The sequence below is a fragment of the Pundamilia nyererei genome, unplaced genomic scaffold (assembly GCF_000239375.1).
Source record: "Pundamilia nyererei isolate P.nyererei 1_Seehausen unplaced genomic scaffold, PunNye1.0 scaffold00133, whole genome shotgun sequence".
Classification (NCBI taxonomy): domain Eukaryota; kingdom Metazoa; phylum Chordata; class Actinopteri; order Cichliformes; family Cichlidae; genus Pundamilia; species Pundamilia nyererei.
The window spans coordinates 1406118-1430820 of NW_005187534.1; the positions used below are offsets into that span (position 1 = coordinate 1406118).

At 42.3% G+C, this 24703-nt stretch overlaps 1 protein-coding gene across 5 annotated transcripts; it reads right to left on the reverse strand.

Moving 5' to 3' along the window:
• Nucleotides 1–514: 514 nt before the first annotated feature.
• Nucleotides 515–24439, reverse strand: pcgf5b (polycomb group ring finger 5b). Of its 5 annotated transcripts, none has more exons than XM_005743586.2 (10): nucleotides 24092–24439; nucleotides 19149–19232; nucleotides 18258–18985; nucleotides 17306–17402; nucleotides 16850–16905; nucleotides 14631–14690; nucleotides 13058–13233; nucleotides 12688–12786; nucleotides 10828–10917; nucleotides 515–931 (listed from the first exon to the last, which is right to left on the reverse strand). In XM_005743586.2, exons 3-10 carry the CDS (start codon nucleotides 18370–18372, stop codon nucleotides 884–886), a joined length of 741 nt encoding a protein of 246 aa, XP_005743643.1. In that variant the 5' UTR covers nucleotides 18373–18985; nucleotides 19149–19232; nucleotides 24092–24439; the 3' UTR covers nucleotides 515–883. The 5 variants fall into 5 exon arrangements, with proteins under 5 accessions (XP_005743643.1, XP_005743644.1, XP_005743645.1 ...); XM_005743587.2 differs by lacking the exon at nucleotides 24092–24439 and adding an exon at nucleotides 23179–24064; XM_005743588.2 differs by lacking the exon at nucleotides 24092–24439 and adding an exon at nucleotides 22909–24064.
• Nucleotides 24440–24703: the final 264 nt, after the last annotated feature.

The following is a 24703-nucleotide window of genomic DNA, read 5'->3' on the forward strand; positions in this document are numbered from 1 at the left end:
GTTTCAGTTGAATTTAGATGTAAATCCAGCTGCAGATCTGGCGTACTGTTAAACCAGCAGCAGTGTGGTGAAAGAAAATAGATCTTATTAAAAAAGGGCCATTGTTCATTTCCATATTAATGCTGTATTTTTAATCAGAGTGACAGAGCACCACCGAATGTGGGTAACAGAGTTGCAGGTTTCGAGCTCTGCTCGACTTCCTTGTCATGCTTGCAAATGAAAATGTGTTTGTGAAAAGCATTTGAGTCCAGAAATAAGCTGAGCACTCGCTGAATCTCTCTGTCGGATCAACAAAGGTTAGTTTAAAAAGGCTTTCCAAATGAGAGGCGGAGCTAAACTTAAAGGGTCACTAGTTAACTTGGTGCTGATACTTGTGTTTGAGCAAAGACCTCTTAGTGATACCCGGTATCAGCTCCATATGAACCATACGTACACACATGCTGACCGTTCTTTAACCACAAGCTGAGATAGTGAAGCAATCAAACCGCAGATTCAGACAAACACAGCCGCCAGCAGTAGAAAATCAACATTTATTCTACAGTTAGAGTTAGACAGGCAAAGAGGAGATATGGTCATACTTCATTTCTGATCCGAACAGCTCTTTTAGGCACAGGGACATACATTTAAAAATATCATATATTATAGCATATATTATTCTATGTAGCATAAAAGCTCTTTAACATAACAACGTAAGCACTTCATCATTGGCTGTACAAAAATACATTTAAATTTCTCTCTTTTTCTGCATATGGTTGGCGTGCGTATGTGTGTGTGTGCGTGTGTGTGTATGTGCAGTTTATTCTTGGAAATGCAGATGTTCTTAATGTCTTGCTTGCTTTGTATGGATGACTTTGTGTGTGTGTGTGGTCCTCTTCTTCGTGGTTCAGCCAAAGTCGATGCGTGGCCGGTACTCGAGTACCATGGGATATGTCTGAAGGAGACAGAAACAAGAGAAACTGTTTCAGAGAGACACGATCGATGGTTTGTTCTTTACACTGTAAACTTAAGCACACTTCAGAGGACGATGCACACAGCTGCTGCTGCTGCTGCTGCTGAACGAACAGGAATCATCAGAGAAACGGCGCTGCGAGGAGCTGCTTTGTGCTGGTTCATCTAGTGAACGCACCTTTACAGAGCTTTGTAAAAGGTGCAGGAACAGCAGTCCCAACAATAACACATACTTTCACACTTGTTACAGGAATTAAATAAGAGGTGGTTTGAAACGCACACATGCACACACACCGCCTCTGAATGTAAAGCAGTTTCTATTAAACTGTCCCGGATCCACCTGGCTGTGCTCTGCAGCGATGGAGGAAGCCTGAAGCAGAAGAACATGGTTCAAATGCAGTGTGCACTTTTGTGTCTTTCATATCTGTCGCAGGAGCATCCATATGGAATTTGTTCAGGTTTTAAAAACAACATCGGCGCTTTAGGAACAGCAGATTTTTCTGTGACTTAAAAAGTCAAAAATACAAAGTGATTGTTTTCAGCAAGGATGCAAACCTGCTTGGTCGAGGTGCCGAGCAAAGACGAAAAGAAAGAACATGATATCGTGAATCCTGCCCTCGGGTGCATCATGATGTTACAGGAGAACTCAAATATTCAAATATCTGCAAACTGATGAAAAAATACTGCCAGCTCGCAGAATTTGAAACTCCTAGGTGACTTCCTTCTCGGGTTATCACATTCACGAGATTTTCTGAAAACTTGACCTCTGACCCTGAGGTCGGCGTCACTGAGAGTATTTGTAGATGCACCAGAGGTATCAACTTGAAAATCAATTATCACGCTCACAAAATTGGGTAATCCCGCCTCATGCCCCGAGCCTTTCAGGCCGAGGGGTAAAAATGACGAGCGTGCCCACCTGACAGGCGAACTTAAGACACTTTATATGAAAACTGTTGGCTCGTCCCAAAGACCCAGTTTTCATCGCCAGCAAAGATCCTCCAGAGAAATTGATGTGATGAAGAGAACTGATCGGCCTGTTAGAGGGAAAAAGTTGTCGTTCTGCAGCTCCTCAAAACATCAACATTTTACTAGAACTCACAACACTGCAGCACCAGAGAGACAGGACTTCTATGCCACCGGCGAAATAAGCAGATTAGATCCAATAGGTTTTGTTCTCTATGTGCAAACGCATCAATGAGTAGCAATCTCTGCAGCTTTAATCCCAGCTGGCCTCAGGGAAGCTGACCTCTCAGCCTCTTTATGGGCTTCTGGTCCATGTGCTATCCCTCCATCACTGAGGTTAAATAAGAAAGTTGTCATTCCTGACAGATACATACATTCCTGCCTCTTTCAGATGATGTGAGCTACCCTTTTCATGAAACATTCAAAAAGGAAAAAGTGCTTGTGTCTGAGCAGCTGCAAAGCGAAGAGGGAGTCTCCTGATTCTGGAGTCTGTCTCCTATTTTTGGCAACTCGAGGCTGCTGGTGCAGCAGAGTGCAGCTCCTGTCATCTCCCTCTGCATTTTGCTGTATCATGCCTCAAAAAAAAAAGAACACTGCAGCCAATCTAACAGCTCTGTCAGTGTGCATCTGCATCTGCATCTCTGACACTCTTTCACTCAGCATTTCTGTCTCCATACAGTGCAATTACACTGCAGAAATACATACGCTGTGCTGAGTCTGCAAGGTTGTTCCAGCCCGGTCTCACAGCTAATCATGAAATCATCACAATATAAATCCATCAATCTACATGTTGATCGATAAATTGCTTTCAGACGGTTTCTCCAATGAGAAGCTCCCACTTGAATTTCATACCTTGTGCTTGCAGCTGATGGCAAGTCTGAAGATTCCTAATATTTAACATATCAACATATTTACCAGAAAGCTGTAATAATTTTATGTTATCTTGTTGTAGATACTTGTGTCTGAATGCAACCAGAGTGAAAAACCAGACAATATCCAGGATCCACATCATGTGTGGATCAAAGATAAGACCTTGTTAACCCAAAGACGGATGTTTGAGACCGACACTGTTATTTATTCATGACAAAGACTGTAAATGTAAAACTGGCACTCAGACCTGGGGTCAGTCAAAGCTGAGTTCCACCGTACCATCCTGAAGCGTGTGAAGGTCATTCAGTGGAAACACCTGCCCTGCTCATCAGATTTGCCCCCCTGAGACTGAAATTCTGCTCTCAGACACACTGGAGAAGCTATCACATCACAGATCACAAAGGTTCATTCTCAGAGCTGAACTTCCAGGAAACAAAGTGACAACTGCAGACCTTCAAATTAAGGTCAGCAAACCATATGGCAATAATCATTTGCTTTGCTAAATATTATAATCTTATTGTAACCTGATTACTCACTGGCATAGACACCATGACAGAACTTAACTCTTTTCCATCAGGGATTTCCTAAACCAGCCCAACGCCAACCTTAACTCTGACAGGACAAGCAGCGTCTCCACTGTCAGAGGCAGTGATCACCCTAAGCCGGGGGTGGCGAACTCCAGTCCTCGAGGGCCGGTGTCCTGAAACTTTCACATGTGTCTCTGCTGCAACACACCTGAATAAAATGAGTAGGTCATTACCGAGACTTGACTGCATGCTGAGGTGGCAACCCCCAACGCTACTCAAGTAAATATAAGCAAATGTAAGTGTTTGGAAAAATGTACTTCTAAAAGTACTTTTATTGCACCATGTTGATTATCTCATGAGCTGCTGTAACATGAATCAAATGGCTGAACTGCCATTGAGCTACTTGCTAATGAGCTACTAATTGTATTCAGGTGTGTTGCACCAGGTTGCAGGACTTCGAGGGCTGGAGTTTGAACCTGTACCTCAGGCCACGGGTGTCAAACATAAGGCCCAGGGCTGAAGACAAGCTGGCGAAGACTCCAACCTGCACCAGTGGATGGCTTTGGAAAATGTGAAAGATGACATAAATTTTGGACTTTTTACAGTATTTTTGCTTTCCTGCTAATACAGATCTTCCACATGACCATTCTTACTACAACAGAGTAACAGATTTCTATTACTTTTTATACATACACTACTTACAATTGAAGCCTAAAGAGTTGTGCTGATAGATGATTTTACTACAGCAATATTTCTTTATTAGAAACTGTTCTTTTCCTTATATTCCAGTCCAGCCCACATAAGATCAAAGTAGGCTGCATGTGGATGTAAAAGAAGTTTGGGCAATTAGGCAAAATAATCTTTAATAATCATTCTTTGTGAAGATCTTTTATGGAGGAGGTGCAGTATGTAACAATAAGAACAGCAAGAAACAAAAGATAATTGTTTTATTGGGAGTATTTTGTTTTCATAATCTTTAAAATCAAATTGATAATTGGAATCTGAATATTTGCCCAGTTGGAGCTGAAGTGGGAAACGACCCAGTTTCAATCTAGGATGGTTTTTGTTTTTTGGGTTCGTGAACTTCACGATTGCATCTAATGTGACTTCAAATGGGATGAAACAAGTTTCTTTAAATAGTTTAGAAACTCTTTGATTTATAATGTGTCAGCCGACCACTCTGCAGAGCTTCACCCCAACATTAGGATCATGACACTCAAAGGAACTACACATGGTGAAACTCACATGTGCTGCCATCGAACTACAGTTGTTTCTGTGTTGCTCCTCACTGTACCACATGGACAGTGTATTAAATACTAAGTAATAATGCTGTGTCTATTTTTAGGACATTTTGGTCCGATGCCTTCTTGTAATTGAATATACCAGGAGATTTATTTCTGCACTACTGCCCAGTAGGGCGCCTCTGCAGTTTTATTTTAGGTGTAAGAGACTTTTCCAAGAATAAATTAAGTTCTTATCTCTGCTGTTCCGGTACAGATGCCTCCTCTGATCCAAGGTCTAAGACATCACAGGTGCTAACCCTAATCCTATATTTTGGAGAAGGCCCAAGATGACTCTTTTTTGTTAATAGCTTTTAATATGTTTGTTAGAATGACTATTTTCTTTTCTCCAAGACTTTAGAGAACAATTTCATGAGAAAACAAGATGACATATCCTCTGATTGCTCAGAATCGAAGTTACGGTTAGTGCTGGGTCATCACCGTCACCTCAGAGGGTTAATATCGTCCCACAACAACACAAAGTTGAGGCAGTCAGATTTCTTTCTGCTGTAAACTTTCTTTAGAGTCCAAACGGTGGGGGCTGAATAAGCTCAGCTTTTTCTGGATGCAGAAAACATGCATGAAGATGTTTGAGGAATACGTTTTGGGTTTCACACTTGAGTTCCATCATTCGGCCCAAATGCTTCCCTGCTTCTGCACGCACGGTGCCAGCTCTCGAAATGTGCTTTAACAAGGTGAATTGATTGCAGGAGAGATGGAACATCTGCGTTGCAGCTTTAGTCTGTGACTCTACCCAACCCCAGAAACACATTTTGCGTTTGCTATTTTAAAAAAACGGCAAACACTTTTCTAAATATCAGAGCCAAATTCCAGATCTGGAGCAGCTGTGTTTAGTCATCATGACTCAGAGACTGGACGTCTGTTGTTTGGACACTTTATGTGGACAGTTCTTCGCCATCACCATCTGCCTCTCCCCGTCTTCTACTGTTAAGACTTTGATCACATGACACAACACACTGATTTTTGATTCTTGGCCAATTGTACACCACAGATGAGTTTTGCATACTTTTAGGTGCAGTTTAACATATTTTTCCAACTTTAAGATTCTAAGATTGGTAAATATGCAAAGTGTTTTAGATTAGCATGGTGCTTTTCATGGATTTAAAATCCTTTAATAAAGCGCTCTAATTCCTCATAGGAATCTTTATCTGTGGATAAAGATTAGCCGTTGATTAATAGTGTGTGACTTGGTGCCTTCATATAGTCCAATCTGACTCATTTAAACAGAAATGAACCAGAGTAAGCAGAGATTTTAGTGCTTAGCAACATAATTAAATACCATTTGTTAATAACAGACATCAGTGCGTGTACATTAAGAGTATTTTTCGTAAACGTTTTTCAGTCCTGTGTTTTTAAAAGTCACCACGGTGGCAGCCAGAAAGCGGTTTCCTGATTTAATGACATCCCGGGAGGTTACAGATTGATTTTCCTTTGCTCCCGTGTGAGCGGATCCGTCCTGACCGGCCTCTAAATCGGAGGGAGAAAATGAAGCCGAGCTGCAGAGTTGTCAGAAGGATGAGACTGATGAATGGCTCGTATCTTTTTTTCTGTCCGACTTCTGCCTCCATTCCCGACTCTGGCGCTTTGTATCCATCTATCTCGCTCTCGCTGTCATCCCTCTCCTTAACCAGACAGGGTTCAAACAGGATTCAAAAATAATTTCTGGCTGTTTATCCTCATGACTCACCAGCGAGGGCATAAATAATTCTGACGGACAGACTTCTGTCTGTTGTTGTGGAGCATCGGGGCGGTGGGCGGAGGTGAGATAGAAAATGTGGCTCCTGATGTCATGTGAGAGGTTTTCCCTCAACATGTTTTCTTTTTACATTTGGCTTGAATGCTTTCAATTTCTGAGCGCTGACCTGGAGTCAGTGTGTATTCTGGGGATACTCCAAGTGTTTTATTTCACTGTGGAATATTTTGAGCTCCACGTCTAAATGTTTTCAAAGAGATTAAATAGTCTGATTAAACCACTGATTAAAGCTGAGCTAAAAAGGACAAAAAGTGATTTGATTTAAAAAAAAACATTTTAAGAAGGAAAAACTTTATTTGAACTAAACTACGATCAGTGACAACAACCTAACTGATAACTGAGTCCTTACTAGGATGGGATACTGCGACTGAGTCATCTGAGGCCCATGTTATGCTCTCCCTGGTCTGTTCCCTACAATATGTATTTATGGATGGTAAGTCTATGAGAATTTAAACTGTAGTGTCCTCTTCCTTTTTCCACAGTTGCTTTGCCTCTCGTTGCTCTGTTTGTGTGTTTGTTTTATCAATCTTTAAAGTATCTTGATGCACGCTCAATCATCCAGGTAAGTAAATCTCCAAAAGTTGATTCTGTTCATCTGGACGTAGCGTTTTGTGGGAGAAACGTTTCATCCAAGTGACTTCTTCAGTGTCAGCTGACTGCAGGTTTCCAATCTTAGAAACAGTACATTTGCATAATGACTGAAACCAGCCCACTGAGGAAACAAAGGGCTGGGAGGTCAGTTCCTTAATCTTAATTATGCAAATTCTCATGACCATTGATCAACAACCACTGATCAATGGCCATGAGTCCCATTCACAGAGAGCTGGGGAATGGCTGCACAGCATTGTAAGATGGTGACAGATGTACCCTTAGACCCCCTCCTCGATTCAGAGATGGTCTTCCCCTGGCATCATCTCATCATCACCGATCCTTATATAAACTTTAACTCATTTCTCCATGTGCATGACTTCTGTCATGGACCAACCAGCCTGCCTCTTGTCTTCCAGTTCCTTCGGTCTCCCTGCTTTGGACTGGCTTTCCAGATCCATTAACTCTATCAAATCCACACTTGGTCCCACTGCATCTAGCACTTTTACTCAGGACTCATGGGACGGACGACATTCACTTAGCTCTTGCTGCTGAAACGTTGCGTGCAGGTGGACATTTTTAAAGGGTGACAACATTTTAACCAAGCGGTGATCTTTTTCTAATCCTTCCAAGTGATTTTACTGCCTAAACCTGAGTGGGTTTAGTAAGAAGGTGTGAAGGAAATAAAAAAAAGTTAATTGGAGAAATAATTTACGCTGCTGGCAAAGTACTCGTGCCTCTACATCCAGACTGTATCACACCTTATGACACATAGACACAAATCAATAAATATGAAAGCAATAGAATGAAAAACGGTGTTCAGGTAAGTGAGGGAGAACTTCACGTCCATGAGCATGAACCTTTTCTTCTTTGGCTGCTCCCTTTAGGTGCCTCATCAAGTATCGTGAGGATGAGTTATGAAACGAGTCCTGCCAAAGTACTCAAAACCACCTTTGTGGCAATTCCTGTATCACCGAGGCCACATTTACTACACAGAGACTCACAGTGGAGACAGAGGGGAGACCACCAAGTGCTTTGTGATGATTGGTAAATAAGCACTGGAACAGGACTGACCGAAGAGATTAAGTATCCTCACTCTTATCTGTGGTTTCAAGATGTTTTCAGTAGAAGTTTACGTAACAGAAAAATCTTTTTTGTTCTATTTGCACTCTCCAAAGCAGCACTCTTTTAATGATTTGTTTAATTGTCCTAAATCCTGTAATAACCATGTGTTCATAATCTGTGCGGATAATTTGCCATATGGGAAAAAGGCCCAGATGGAAAAAGACGTGACCTGCAATTCTGACAATCTGTGCACAATAAAACAGTCTGTAACATTAGTAAAGAAGACGGATGTCCAATCAAGCTGGATTAATAGGTTCAAAAAAGCTGCGTTGCTGGAAAATAAAGCAGCAGAGACGCCATCTTCCTCAGGGTTGGCATGTGCTGAGTTTAGACTGGATCCGAATTCTGCTGGGACTCATTTAAAGTTGACTCAATGCAACTTTGGCCTGCGTAGCTTTCCGGTCACAGTGCGACACGATTATATAATGAGAAGGAAAAATAATTCTGTTTTCTTTTCCGTCCTCTCTGACTAGTCAGTGAAACAGATCCAAAAAAGACATTTTAGCTCAGCGGCAGGCGGACTTTGTAGAGGACATGATGACACTCAGCTGGAGCTGAAAAGCTACACGCTTACTAAGTTTGTCATTTCATACTGACTTCCTTCCTGCTGCCTTTCCTTCTCAGTTCCACCTGACCCGGTATCTGAAGCGTCTTGCTGTGCCAGCTGCCTGCACTCATTAGTTACCATCCAGAAATGGACGGGAGCTTTCAGTAGCAGTAGAAGTTCATGCAAATACTCACCCGTGCAAACAGATACACAGCCACTCATGCACAAGTCAGCACAATTACTGTAGATCAAAGGCAGACACACTGGCTCGCTGAACCGTCACAGGACTGATGACCCTGAAGCCCAAGGCTGAGAGTACCAGCACGTTTCAGAGTGACAAGTCCTGCTTTGTGTGTGTGTGTGTGTGTGTGTGTGTGTGTGTGTGTGTGTGTGTCAGTTAATGTACATCATGACATCGGCATTTTTTGGAAGCATTTTAAAGCGTTCCTATTTTCAGACTGAATAGTCAAAAAAATCAATAAAACAAAGGCCTTAAACTTTGATTTTTTACATTTCCTGTAACTTTGCTGAACATATTTATGTTAAGCCAGGTATAATAATAAGATTTACTTTTGGAAATCACCCTCTATTTCTACTTCATGTTACTTGATGCATGCACCTCTAACCATAACCTGTGGCAATAAGAATATACAGGACTGTGCAAAAGTTTTAGGCAAGTGTGAAAAATGCTGTAAACAAAGAAAGCTTTCAGAAATATAAGTGATTGTTTATTAACCCCAAATGTATTCTGCAGCAGGACAACGACCCCAAACACACAGCCAAAGTCATTAAGAACTATCTTCAGCGAGGAAGAAGAAGAACAAGACGTACAGGAAGTGATGGTACGGCCCCCGCAGAGCCCTGATCTCAACATCATGGAGTGTGTCTGGGACTACATGAAGAGACAGAAGGATGTGAGGAAGCCTACATCCACAGAAGATCTGTGCTTAGTGCTCTGAGATATTTGGAACAACCTACGAGCAGAGTTCCTTCAAAAACTGTGTGTGTGCCTAGAAGAAGGCAAAGGGTGGTCCCAGCAAGTATAGATTTGATTTAGATTTCTCGTTTGTTCTTTTACTGCATTTTGTTGATTGATGAAAATAAATGATTAACATGTTTTTCTCACTTGCCTAAAACTTTTGCACAGTATAAATTTTGTTTTTATGAAATTCTTCTTCCACACATCAGAAACTTCTTTCCTTCCTTTTTGTCTTTCTCCAAAACATCAGAGGTTTGGCCTCACAGAGCTAATCTGCCTTTTTCAGCAATATTCACCTGGGAACTATGCAGAACCACAAATCAACTCTAATGCCTTTTAGTGGATCTAAACTGACACAAAGCTTTTCCTTTGACACTGCGCTGTTTACGTCTAATCAAATCAATCCAGCATTTATTAAATAAGTGAATTATGGCTTTTAGCCACATGTTAAATAAGCCAAATTTCAAAAAGCAGATAATGTTACCTGTGTTATCGACATTATACAAGTCGTGTTATTTTGCATGTCTTCTGTTATAAGAGCTGCATTTTGGTGAGCCCTAACCATAGAGAGGGGTCTCTGACATCCTGGTGGTAAGAACGTGACCTAAAAACAACCCCACTGTCTCCTCTTGTAGATATAAAAAGGCTGTGAAGAAGAAATATACCTTCTTATGCACAAAATAAATGTGGTGCACAGAATCTCTTTTATCATCAGTAATGCTTTTCCTGTTTTGACTGTCATTACTAAGCATGTGTTAAACATGCAGATATGACTGACTTCACTTTGCAAAGTGACCTTAACAAAAACCAAACAGGATGCAGAGTAACCCCGAGCCTCTAAGAGGAGATGGACGTGGCTCAAATTTAGCAAACCGAGGTAAAGATGAAATGTCGAAATGTTACATGAGAGGCGAATCTTTTATTCAAACCGGGCGTCTCTTGAACATCAGTATTCTGTACCAACACCATAAATTTATGTTGCAAAAAGTCTCGAGTTTCCTTTTTCACAATCTGACACCTTCTCTGAACAGAAATGCTCCTTTGGAAAAGCATTTCACACTGAATATACAAGTCATTCAACCAGGACCGCATGCTTTCACTAAAGTGCATGAATGCGTAAGATTCACAGACGCACGCGTGCACACAAACATTTCCTGCAGCGATGCATCTACACACGAGGATGCAAACACTCACACATGAACAGGAAGTGAACGTGACAGCCTTACATTCTCTCCATGTAGCCTCCATCGGGTCATGTAGATGAACTCGAGAGTGTGATCTCTGCCCATGATCTCTCCGTTACACAGAACATCCAGCTGCAAACACAAGAAGGAAAATACATAAGAAGGACGCTTTGACAAGTCCAAAACAAACACAAACAGCTTTTAACGAAGCGGTTACAGTCACAAAGTTTTGCCCAAGCTGCCTCCCAGACAGAGAAGGTGACGAACGAAAACAAAAGCTGAGCTCTCACTTCTACGAGAGATGAAAGGAGAGGGGAAGTTCACTGTGGTGGTGAGTGGGAGGCTTCTCTGAATATGTGAGTGTGTAAATGAGAGTGTGAGTGTGTGATACCACTTTTAGCTCGGCCTGCTCCAAATGTGGAAGCTAACAGTTTCTTAATCCTTTGCTAAAGCTGGCAGATGATAGCATAGCTTGCATGGAATAGTAATGAGCATCTGGCTACGAACTGTTAACCTGGTCAGAGTTTGGCTTCATATTTGACCACATGCTGTTTCTCTGCTGTTTTAATGCAATCCACTAAATCTTCATTATGTTGAACTGAACTCTCCAGCATTTTGCACTTTATATGTAACACAGTACAGCTGTTGGTTAAACAAGTCAGAGTTATGCTACCAAATACATGCATCATTTTCCTTTTTATACAATGGAATTTCAGCATGTTGCAACTTTAACTTTTGTGCCTGCACTGCATTTTTTAATGATATCCAACCATATTTTTATACAGTACTGAATCACAACAACAGTCGCCTCAAGGCGCTTTTTATTTTAAGGTAGACCCTACAACAATACAGAGAAAACCTCAACAATCAGGTGACCCCCTATGAGCAAGAGCTTTGGTGACAGTGGGAAGGAAAAACTCCCTTTTAACAGGAAGAAACCTCCAGCAGATCCTCGTCAGAGACAGTCAGCCTCTGACAGTCAGACTTCACACCCTGAATGTGTGACAACACCTGTACCGTCAGGTCCCACTAACTGTAGTAGAACTGTAGTAGATCAGAACTAAAACAGATCTGTGATGTGGCCGGAAAGCACCGCATTTCAGCATTTCTTTGAATTACAGTGGGCTGAGAAGAAGACATCCATGACTCTATGCACCACAGATCCAAAGAGTGGACCCTAGTCTCTCAGAGGGAAGCCATTTTTGTGGTAACTCTTGTGTTTATGTGTACAAAGAAAAAAGGAAAATGTGCGTGAAGACTGTTTGAGCAAAGTAATAATGTGAGGTACAGTTAGGACAGACATCTCCTAAAAGGTTCCCTTAGATAAAGAGGTCCCTACACTCTAGTCAGCCCTCCCAAAGTAGTGAAGAAAGTAACTTCATTACATTATGAAGTAAGTTTAACCCTGTAAATATTCAAAGTGGAGTGATTTTTGCAACTCTGGCCATAAAGAAAAAAACCCCATGATTTCATTTATTTTTTTCCAGGAAGCCAAATTAAGCCTCTAAAAGTTTCAGTTTGCCACTGTAACGTTTCTTTGCTCTGTTTGAGATCTATGGTGAAAGCTCAGAAACTCAAGTGCAGGTGGTCAGAAGGGGACTGAGCACTTGCAGGAGTGCTGAAGGTGCTCCAGAAGTGCACGGGGAGATGACCCTGAAGGGGAGACCAGTCAAACTCAAACTCAAGTATGATTTTTGCCTTTTATGGGCAGAGCTGCAGAGCTTTATGACCATCACTGCTCAACATCCAACAATCAAGCCCCACGAAGGTAATCCTACCAATCAACCGAAAACTTGAAAGATAACTCTGAGTTTGTGTGGTTAAGTAAAGAAAAACATGCCTTTGAATCATGACACACATATTTTAATGAATGAAAACAGGAGGACAGAGTGTGCTCCATACCTCGTAGGAACTCGGCAGCTTTAGTTTAAGACTGAGAAACTTCTTAATTGTTCCCACGGTGACTCTACTGGAGCAGCGGATGAACCTCTTCATCAAATCCTAATTGGATGAGAGAATAACTCTTACACACTGATTTAATGAGGCATAATTGCAGGTTTTTAAAGGAAAAGACATGAAAACACAATTACATCTTTACAGGGGATTATGCACCAAGCACCCGTGAAGTTTGGAAACATTACCAACACATACAGCAGCAAAGAAATGGAATACCGTTTTACATCATAGAGAGGACCAAAACAAGGTGATATTGTGTTTCAGTGCAAGTATTTAATATTTCTTAATTAAAGGTTATATGTAAAATAACACACACCGTGACCGTGCTCTCCCCCGACGGTCCTGTGTTGCGTAAGCAGTCCAGGCAGATTGCGATCTGTGGGTCACTCCTGTGATAGTCGTCATCGCCGGCACCGTCCGCCTCATTGCCTCCACCATCACCAGCGTCGCCTCCAGCATCCGGGACCCCGAACCGTGGACACCTCAGGTTTTCTACAGGCAGGTTAAGGATGTTAGTTGTGGATAGAGCAGGGATAGCTCAGTAGGTAGAGTGGTGGCCCCATGATCGGAAGGTCAGGGGTTCAACTCCACTGAACGGCTACCCTGAGGTACCCCTGAGCAAGGTACCGTCCCTACACACTGCTCCCCGGGCGCTGCATTGGTGGCTGCCCACTGCTTCACTGGGTGAATGGGTTAAATGCAGAGGAACTATTTCCCTATGGGGACTAACACATACACATACACATTGTATTACACAAGAGTGAAAACAGATATAAGATCCCTTGAAAAATTATATAAATGAAACTTGTATGTTTTGGATACTTCCTAAAACAATATATGAAAGTAATGAGAAAGGGGCTGCTTTCACGAGTAAATCATATAAGCCTTCTATGATTCACTATATGAATAGGCCACATCTTATGCAAGTCTTTTATAAGTTTTTACTATTTCTTTTCCATATGGGTTGTTTCTCTTTAACTTGAACCTGATGCATTGGTGCATTGGTCAATGTCTGTAAACACGAGCTCTGTTTGCACTGAAAAATGTGGTGAAGGGGGGTACGAAGTCTGACAAGAAAATTCCCTGCTGATGTATCAAAACTTGATAAAAAAGTCCCCCCTTCTTTACAGAGCTTCTTCTCTAATAATGAAAGCAAGCATGCAGACAATCTGAGTAAGATGCAACAACCACAACTGGCTTCCTTCCTCCATGGCATGGTTTTTTTTCCTTTTTGCCAGTTTTAAAGAAAAGGTGTGAGAGGCACAGAGGCGACGCAGCCACCCGTCCCCCTACATGGCAAATTCTTTACACTGCATATGACAGTGTTCCTATTTCAGTCATCTCCACCCACTCTAATACACGAGGTGAGAAATCTGTGACACAGTGGAAATCTCCTGTAATTTAATGGAATTCTAATGTGTTTTATTTGAAATGACAGCGTAATTATATTTACCTACTAATGCTTACAGGTAGGTACAGTTCAAAAAGGGGGTAAGAAGTCAGGTTTTTATAAATAAAAAAACAAAGAAATAATTATACTGTAAGTCAATTTTAGTCACGTGTGTAAGTAATTTGAAGTAATGTGTCATTTTACATAAAGCATGATTCATTTTAAGTACAGCGTAATTGTAAGTAGTGTGTCATTTTGTGTAAAAACAAACAAAATTTCCCAGTCTTACATCATAGGCACACTGTACTTTTCAATATTTATATTTAATGAAATAAATAAGTAAATAATTATTCTAGAGTGCCTACTTTATGTATTTGTATAACTGCATTCAAATTTATAATAAAATTAATTTAATTACAGGGGAATTACACCCCTGGCTGCGGGCTTATTATGAAGTGTTACTGTTACTATATAAAGGGTTTTGTTGGGTCCAGCTTACCTTGGCCGTTTTCTTTGGGCTGGTTCTTCCTCCAGAACTCGAGCTCTTGCTGTTCCTCTTCTAATTGACAGGAAAAAACAAAAGTAGAATGAAGTATGAAGCAATCATAGAGACCAAATCCATCAGAAGAGGATGGGTGATTCTAACATCGCGGTTACTGAATTCTGTCTACGCTGTGTTAAGAGTTTTGGGATCAAACAGCTACATTTCTCCTGTACTAAATTTAGACTTTTGTTTTTCATAAAACTGATTCACTGAAGCTCCTAGGAGGAGTTTAACTAAGCTTACAAAACTATTTTACTTGCACAATAAAAGCTTTTCATAGCAAACAGTTGGCCTTTAACAGCAGGAAAAGCGGGTGTAATTAATAACAATAACAATGGATTGGTTATTCCAGCCATTCCAGTGATACAAGGACCTCCTCCAAAAAACAATGCAGCCTCTTTTCTATGCATGCTTTGACATGTCAGAACGCCTGCTGTGAAAAAGGTCAATATGCTGTCTTGCCATAAGAGAAATGAGCCACTTGCACCAATTTTAAAGCTGCTTGAGAGAAGAAAAGCTGGGAATGTATTTATTTTAAGTCTCTGCGTTTCTCCTGGACACATCAAACCGAGCCCTGCTGTGATGTGCTCATAACTGCCATAATTAAAGTTAGCTGTCAGCCTCAAAGGGCCATTTTATCACTCAATTGAAGCGTATTCTAACATCTCAAACACCCTTCATTAAGGACAATTTGCTATATTGGCTCTTCCCACACCGGGAGTTGAACCCAGGCCGCCTGGTACCAGACAGTGGTCACTGTTGTGTTATCACCAAAATTTACAGGCACCCTCATATTCATATCGCCTCAAAACAGCCTGGAAGTCTTCTTCTAATTCCCTTTTGACAGCCCATTTGTCGCCTCTTAATCTGACGTGACACCTTCACTTTTTACGCTGGCCAACAGACCAGTTTTGCTGCCTCTGGTTTAAATCCAGATCCAGCAGATCCAGATCTGCTTTGATGTCTGCTGAGCGTTCTGAACATTAGCCAGACAATGCACTCGGGCCACCAGGGTGAAGAGCAGGTAGCATAATTGGAGACACTGGTAAACTTCACTTGTGCTTACGTTGTATCGCTAAGTCTCGATGCTCTTTGTGACCTCTGGGATTTTTTTATGTCGAGTAGAATTTCCAGGCATGATTTCCAGCTTACTAGCAACAGGGACAACAAAACTCCTATCTTCTTCCTGTCTTTGTTGCACATTTAAGACGTCAGTGGGCCTGGAGACTTCATACTCAGAATCTCTTAACACCTAGACGGTAGTTCACCATCCGGATAGAACAGCATTGTAACGTAAAGCTCATTATTATTTACTGTGAACAGCAATGCTGTGCTTGTACCATCACCATCTACATGACAGATAAAAACCAAAACCCTTGTCTGCTGTCCACAGTCTTCTCTCTGTAGACCATACGAGAGGATTCATAGGACGCTGACTTTTACACCATTTGGCCGAGAGGCCCGAAAGCTACAAAAATATATGACGTTTGTTCCATCGTTCTGCTGCCAGAGTGCTCTATCAGCTGAGGTGAAGTTATGGGGCAATAAAATTATAGTGCCATCACCACTTTAGTTAGACATGTTGACTTGGCTTCCCGTTGGCCTTGCCACAGAGAGAAGGCTGTACATCTTCATCTAGTTTTAAACGTTTGAGCTTCCACCTCTCTGGAAATAATGTGATGCTGACAAATGATTGGCTTCTCCACATGCGACTGGCCGTAAAAGTGAACCTTAGGTCAAAAATGTCCAACTTTACAGCAGAAATGAACATGTTTACAGACTAAAGAGAATGAGTATTAGAGAAAAATCAAACTGAAAGGGGACAAAAGTATGCAAGATATGTCTAAAACAATGACAGCGATAATTGCTGCTGCAAATTAAATTCTGAAAAGTTACAGTTTTAGTGTTTTGGAAGCATTTCTGATGGTGTACTGTAACTCTTTCCTTTTTTAAACTGCTTTCAATCCACCAAGACGCAGCATCATGTTTGCTAGAGTGCATGCTGGAGGCAATTTGTGCATTTCATTAAAACTGGTTGCAAGCCTTAGTCTTCCAGTGATTTGTGTGATGGGATTGCTGTAAATTCTTTTCCCGACCTCCCATGAATAGTCACATAATTTAACACCGACTGCAAACTGAGGCGACAGATTGATGAAACCATCTGGCAAACTCACTTTCTCTGAGTCCGGGTACCAGCTTGAAAATGATCTCCTCCAGGGTGTTGTCTAACCTGAGAATATGACAGTGAGAAGGAGGTGGAGGGGATGATGCATTGGGGGATAACAAGAAATTAAAGTAGGCAATAGAAGTTAAATGGTGGAGGTGAAGGGAGCAATCAGGTGAGGTCAAGCAGGAATAAAAGTTTCCAAAGGAGAGAATAGAAGAGAGAAAATCAGTAGCTCGGGCTGTTGAAATACACACAAAAGCAAAATGTAGAAAAGTACAATTGAATAATGGAAAAACAACAAGAAGTTCAGAGAAGAATGAAACTCTTAAAACTGTCATTTCCAAAACTTTGCAGCTCTTTCAAGATTAAATAAAAAGAAATACAAATTGTCCAACATGCCAATGACAGGAAAAAAAAACAGATAAAGTGAGAGAAGAAAAACATGTTATGTAGCCAAAGTTACCTGAGCATCTCCAGTGGGTTGGTCTCATGGACCTGAATGCCACATTTAGGACAGTCATTGCTCTCCTCAAAGTGCTGCACAATACAGCTCTTACAGACTGCAAAAGAAACATATTCAAAATGAGCTTCTGCTCTAGGTTAAGGCAGGTAAAGCCATCTTTTAAAAGGTCATTCAGAATAAAAGAGAGAGAGGTAGAGAAATGAGCTGTTCATCTGTGAAACCATCATTTTGCCTTGTCATTGAGGTTTTTTTGGGGCAGCATGTTGGCTTGCCTTGTTTCGAGCTGGTATTTCAGCTTTCTAAGCCACTGACAATCACCAGGTTGTCACGATCTGCTGCACACTCTCAAACCGCCCAAACTAGTCTCATGTTGAAAAAGGGGAAGCCTCCAAATCTCTCTATGAAAAAACTGAAATCCTGCAGTTTGAACGTCAGACTTTGTCTGCGTTTTAGTGCCGACATCGGTTCCGATGCTTCACAGCTCATTTGCCTCATTCACCTTGCTCTACAATTTCACATCCACTTCAAATAGTCTGTCAAAGTAGAATTTTACTGGAACTATGGTAGCTGTAATTCTGGGTTTGAAAAACAGGAACAGCAGGAAGTGACACTGTGTTTGAAGCTTCTAGCTTTCTGTAGGAGTCTCTGCTCTAACACTTGCAGCTGGGTACATTTGCTCGCATCAGTGGTAACTTACTTATTAATTAAGTCTGACATGAGCATGACACCAAGGCGGATCAACAGTTTGAACATCTGTACTTTTCTTCATTTCACACCTGTCATACACAGCAGCTGTACTTTGACTGAGCCCTGCCCTGCTTCTTTACGGCTCTTTAAAGTTTGGTCAGGGTTACGTGTAACCTTAGATCGGTCTGGGTTTGGTCCCACTACCTCGATGGATTTTCACCCCTACTGTCACCTCTGTGTGTTGCTGCGTGTTATTTTGACTCACATGTGTGCAGGCACTCGGTGACTGTGGTCGGTTTAATCAGGTAACCTCGACACAGGTAGCAGGTGATGAAATGGTTAAAGTCTCTGACCAAGTGCTTCCTTCCCGTACCGGACATGTTTGGAGGGCTTTCCCTGTTTTTGCCAACAGTGAGACACCAAACAGAAGATGGAAAATATCCCCTTCTAGCTTTAGAAGGCTCAGACGTCCATTTACAACAGTGAGAAAAGGAAGACTTTTCCAGTTACAGACAAATACTGCCTGCTGCACTTCAGATGTTTGTAGATGAATTGTGTGTAAAATCCACCGTGTCCAGGGTAGTACCTACAAGGAACCTACACCATCCACAACTGATATGAGATACGAGATCCTACTGTGTAAAATCCTGCTCCATTCTTGAATTTTGCAGTCAGTCCTTGTTTAGGAATAACTCCCACTGATATTTTATTCCATCTTCCATGAACCATATTACTCCAAATGAACAGAAAATACAAAAAGCTCGTCCAGATGATGTGATCCTGTTTCAGGCACAGAACTCCCAAAGAGCGGGCGTCACGTCTTCCTCCCTGACTTTGGTAAAGTGACCTTTTTAATCCATGGAGCTTCCCAGGTGAGCTACAGAGAGTTCAGAGTCTTCTGCATAATCAGATTGTTCACCATTGGTGGCGTCGCTGTGGTCTTTACTCTTGACGCGGACAGCGTAATGATCCTTTAAGTCATGATGAAGTAACCTAAAGAAAATCAAAAACAAAAATTTATGTTGGGGGGGAAATGTGTCGATGGATTTGAAAATAGTGCTGTGCAAAAGTTTTAGGCAACTTTTTAAAATCAAGCAAATTCAATCTGCAGAAGGACAGCGAGCCCGATTATGCAGTCAGAATCATGAAAAAGGACCTTCAGAGACTTCAAGAACCAGCAGTCCTGCAACGGATGGGAAAGTGGAGCTCTGATTAGAAACCGGATTGACTTTAGGAAAGCCTAAAAGAAGAAGAAGAACAGTTTTAGTGCTGTAAACTTTTCCAGAAATCTCCACCCATATACATCGTAAGAGGAAAGAGCTTGATGGCTTTAACAGACATCTTCAAAAATTCTAAACAAAATAAAGATAATATTAAAATAACCCAAATTAAATACTTTCAAAGGACGAATCTTCACACAAGATACAACACAATACCTAAAGCGGTTGAAATAAAAGCAGCTGGACTTCTTTTTGGTTTGTGAAGACGCTCTACCTCTCATCCAAGAGTCCTTCCATCTTCACAAACAAAAGAGAAGCGATGCTGCCTTTATCTTCATTTCAAGCCCTCAAGATTAATAAAGACCAGGATGACTGAGAACCTGCACAAACACAATAAAACGATGTATGAAAGGAACTGAGCACCTTGCGAAAGCTAGTTGCTAGGCCTTAAATCAGCCTTCAGTTATTCTACACACAGTTCCTAACTGTGAATTTAACCAGTTGGTTTCTCACCCACCAAAGGGTTAGGGTTTGGTCTAACCTTACATCTTATCCTGTGTTTTGAAGAAATTCAAAAGGAAAAATAGATTTCCTTTTTTCTATTTGATGGTTATGTTCACTTGACATACAGTTCTACCACATTACTCCTCCAGTTAACCATGTGCAAGTGGTTTTTGGCCCTTGAGGGTCTGTTTACACTTTTCTTTTGTTGGTTTCCTCTGTCTGCCTCATTTGGTGTCAGGGCTCTGTGTGCGGCAGGCGGAGGTGAGGATCCAAAAGCAGGACTCGTGAAGCCAAATGTCAACAGAAAACCACAGCTTTATTGCTGGCAAAGCACAAAACATGAACAGAACAACGAACACTGAGAACCAGCAACACACAGGCATGATCTGATGGTACGACGCGACAAAGAGCACAGGAACACACAGGGCTTATATACACAGGGAGGTAATCAGGGAATGAGAAACAGGAGGGAGACACAGCTGGGAGAAATTGGACTAACGAGACAGGGGAGCAGTAGAACTGAACACACTCACATGAGACACAGACCTTCACAATAAAACAAGAACCCACTAAACAAAGACGCAGACAGAGAGGCAGGCAGAATATAACACATGCAACTCAAACAATACACGAAACAACAAATCCTTAAACACGGATAAACAGAAACAAGAAACTAATAATAATCTATCATCACCACCACAAGCACTACAAGAGAATAAGAAAACAATCCATAATGCAAAAACACACCAAAATAACTGAAACACAGATTCATCATAAAACCCAACAAAGCACCAGAGAAACATAAAGAACAATCCATCATTGAAAAAAACCCCAAACCATAACAACTCAAAATGCTGGGTCAAACTGACCCAGAACCGTGACATTTGGTATTTAGAATTTACAATGCTCAGTATCTATGACATATGACACAAATGACACCTGACATTTGAGAAGCAGCCATCATTTGTTTTCAGTTCCTTCTATAGAAAATGAGAAGTTTTTTTTTAATCTGATAGCTACGAAGTTCCCCATACAGTAAACTAACCCCACTTTATTAGGGCTGAGTGTTTAAGAGAAGCCTGTCGTGTGTTGACTGTTGACGGAACATGTGACTCAAAATGTGACTCAAAATGTGGTGAAAACAAAAACTTCACCAAAGGTGAATAATCTTAAATTGGTTTTATGGGACTAATAGCTTCACCTTACTTTTGTCCTTGTGAGTCATTTCTCATTGGTCTTCAACGAGATGCGAGTCAGAAAAACACGATTAAGTCACAGTTTCTGATAAGTTCATAAATCAGTATTATAACGCTTGGGTACATACAGATATCAGTGCAAGCAGTAACTTAAGTATTCCCACACTTTAACCTTTATAACTACCTCTAACCATAAACCTTGAAATGTTTCTTCTTTCGTCTGTACTTTGCCATAATCCCCTGAGGTTTAAGTCATCACTGATGATGATCATAACCCTTTGTAATAAGAATAGTATGTAACGATTCTCAAGTTATTCTCAAAGCTTGACATTGATGGGACAAATAGGGTTAGGGCTCGGGTTGGGGGCTAGGGGTTGGGTACCACCTGAAAGCTAGCCTAATGATTAACTCTAACTCTGACCCCTCATCTTCTCTGCCCTAACCAGCTTTCGATGAGGCTCATGTGGTGCTGCTTTTCAAACACCCACAGAGCCTGGAGTGGAGCTCTTCTGCCTCATCTGGATCTTTAATCAATGTTTCCTGTTTTCTGTTGTTTCTCCCTTGCACAACACCATGTAAGCAGCCTCGAGTGACCTGCTGGCCTCTACATGGCTGTTTCTTTATTACAAACTATTTTAAGTCAGTAGACTGAAAGAGGGACAGTCAGCAATATCCAGTCATTTCCAAACCATGTCTACAGTTGAGGATAGGTTCACATCTGGCTCTTTTGATAGATTTTGTCCCAATTTGCATATCCAAATGAGAAAGCTTATGATAATAGAACTGTTAGGCTAAAATGCAAGCATGGGACTTTACTAGAAAAGCACAAACTTCTAGTTCAGCTGCCATCTTGTATTTGCACACTTAATAATGAATGTGGTTATCATTAACTAACAGTGACGTGATCATTCACCCAGCAGGACAGCTCTGACCTACATGCATCCATTTCTACTGCACTACCCCAACTATGAATAGCTAACCTCTCCAACTTGCCCCCATTCCATCCCCATTTTGATGGATCTGGCTGAATTTTGGCTTGCCTGCTTCAAATATAGACACCGAGCTGCATATTAATCATGTGGTGTCACCACAAAACCCACTCTGAAGTTTCATGTTTACTGTGGATACCCCCTTTTGTAAACAACTGATGGGTGTCAGTGCTGTGATTACAGTAAATGGCTGGTAAATCTCTCTGGATGTGAAATTAATCAGCATTTTCATGTCAGATTCATTCCCTTCGTTAACCACACAACATTTAAACAAAAATTATCATACAAATTACTGCATGAACTGTTTGCTTTGTGTGGGGAGGCTGTAGATATTTACCATATCCAGCACTCTTGTTCTTTCTGTGATGTTTGCTATAAATTCACCTGATACATAATAACTGTCAGAGTTCAAGCGATTTTTGGTGAGGATAATAATGTTCAGGTGATGATTTGAGTTCAGACATAACTCCACGAAGGGTGGGATGGGTTTGTGCCAATTTAGAGGTATTACAGGAGACATGTGGCATATGAAAGTGGCTGGAAAGCAAATGCTGATCAGCCACATTATTAAAACCATTCACTGATCCTTTTGTTGTTGTTTTACAGTACAAGGTTGGACGTCAACACCAACAATCCAGCAGCACCTGCTTCGCCTCACCTGGACCACGAGCACCGCCCCACACTGCAAAAAGCTGCTCAAAGACAATGAGCTAACCTTGCACTGAAACACTCCCACTCTGTATCCAGTAGTCAATAGAGCACTCGTGAGAGTCCCACACCAGAACCCGCGTGTCCCAAAGAACTCCAGGTTGAGAGTCCTGACAGGTCAGAGCTGTTTGGCGGTACTAGTGGGACCTGCACAGGATTAAACAGCTGGTTTTAATATCGTGACTGACTGCTCTGTGGGGTGGCTGTAGCTCAGGTGGTAGAGCAGGTCACCTACTAACCGGAAGGTTGGTGGTTTAAGTCCAGTCTGCATGCCAAATATCCTGGGACAAGATACTAACCCCATGTTGCTCTCCGATGCATCCATCAGCGCGTGACTGTTAGATAGGAAGCACTTAGAAACAGCATAGAAAAAAAGTGCTTGTGCAAATGGGTGAATGTACAAGTTGTGTGAAGTGCTTGTTGTGCTCAGAGTAGAAAAGCGTGATATAAGAACCAGCCCATTTACCATCTGCAATTATTGGCATAACACAATTATGCCACATTTGTGTACAAGCATAGACGATATGGATGCAGCTTACTGACCAAGCCGACACCTGAGCCAATCTCACCTTTGGCTCAAAGACGGACGCAGTGAGCGTTTGAGCGCAAACTTTGGGCCCACCACCTGCACACACCCGGCTATATCACACGATGTTACATGCGGGCTGTGCTGCAGGGTCAGAACTGCAAAGAGAAACAACTGGACGACGTTTAGGAAGACGGTGACTCCTCGTCATCCCGGGTGTACTTTACCCTCACGCCGCTTCCTTCAGTTTGGAACCCGGACACACGGGCTGCACGCTCAGGTGCTGCGTGTACGTCAGGTGTGCGTGCAGTGCTGGACTGAGGGAGCCCATTCGCTGCACGGACAAAGTCCACGGAGGAAACAGCGTGTACTCCACTCCACGCTCAGCAGCGCGTCTCGCTTTTTGCTAGAAAAATCTCAAGTGCGCAGCTTAGAAATCCACCCGACGAGATTAGGAGCGCGCGCACGCGCACAGAGACGCGCGAGCGTTATTTATTCACACACACGCAGAATCTGCTTATCTCATCGTTACGGCGCGTCACGGTCTACGTCACATTTGTCAAAACAACATCAATGGACGACACGCGCACATTGCAGCGACACAGTGGGACGTGTGACGCACGCGCGAACGCGAGCGCGTCGCAGCTTCTGCTCGGCGATTGCACACCTACGGTGCGCGGATCGCAGCGACGATAAAAGTTGCGGAGATTCGTGTCACGGCCTTAAACGAGGAGCGCCAGGCATACATTTGCGTGAACATACCGCGATCCCCGCATGTGTGCGCGACGCACTTTGCGTTAGTGGGGAGGGAGGGAGCAGGGGGGAGCAGGGGAGAGAAGGGGGAGGGAGGGACAGCCAGTAGCGTCAAAGTTTGGCTGAAACGTAACGCGACCGACGGCGGCTGATGGATTCTCCGTCCGCGCACAAATAATGAGCAGCAATAAGACATTACTCACCTCCGCGCTCACTTTCCCGTCGTCCCCGGAGTTACGGATGCCGCTGCTGGACAGGAATGTCCACCGTGACGCTGTCCGGTCCTCCGGTACGGTCTGCTCCGTAAACTGGGTGAGCAGAGAAACACGGAACTGGTCGGCTCGGATCTGCCCCAGTCCGCCCAGCAGAGAGGCAGGCAGGCAGCAGAGAGCAGCGGTGGGCGGGGAACCACCAGGCGAGCAGGCAGGGCTCGGAAACTGAAAGCAGTTGTGTAACTGAGTGGCTATTGGCCCACAACACGCACATGCACACACCGAGCCGCGGTGTGTAGCGATCAACGCCGCTACTCACTTTGTTCAGTTGGCCAGACCCGAGCGATGTGACTGCAGAGTTTATGCGTTAGAGAAAGAAACGTCCTGAAATCAGATCAGACACGTGCAGGTGTGTGCTGCCACAGAAAAACTGTTTGCTTCTTAAGGCAACATTTCTCACAACTTAATTATAAACACGAGTAAGTGACGAAATCCCAGTTATTAATTAACTCGGGTTATACCATAGACTGTATAAAATAGATGGCCATATTCCCCTGTCAGGTTTTTTTAATGCTCAACAGTTCTGGCATTTTGTGATAACTT

Coding starts and splice junctions, on each gene's coding strand:
- pcgf5b (XM_005743590.2), bottom strand. CDS start 18,372: ATGTCCGGTACGGGAAGGAAGCACTTGGTCAGAGACTTTAACCATTTC. Junction 16,906..17,305: donor AACCCACTGGAGATGCTCAG/GTAACTTTGGCT, acceptor TCATATTCTCAG/GTTAGACAACACCCTGGAGG. Junction 14,691..16,849: donor GGTACCCGGACTCAGAGAAA/GTGAGTTTGCCA, acceptor CCTGTCAATTAG/AAGAGGAACAGCAAGAGCTC.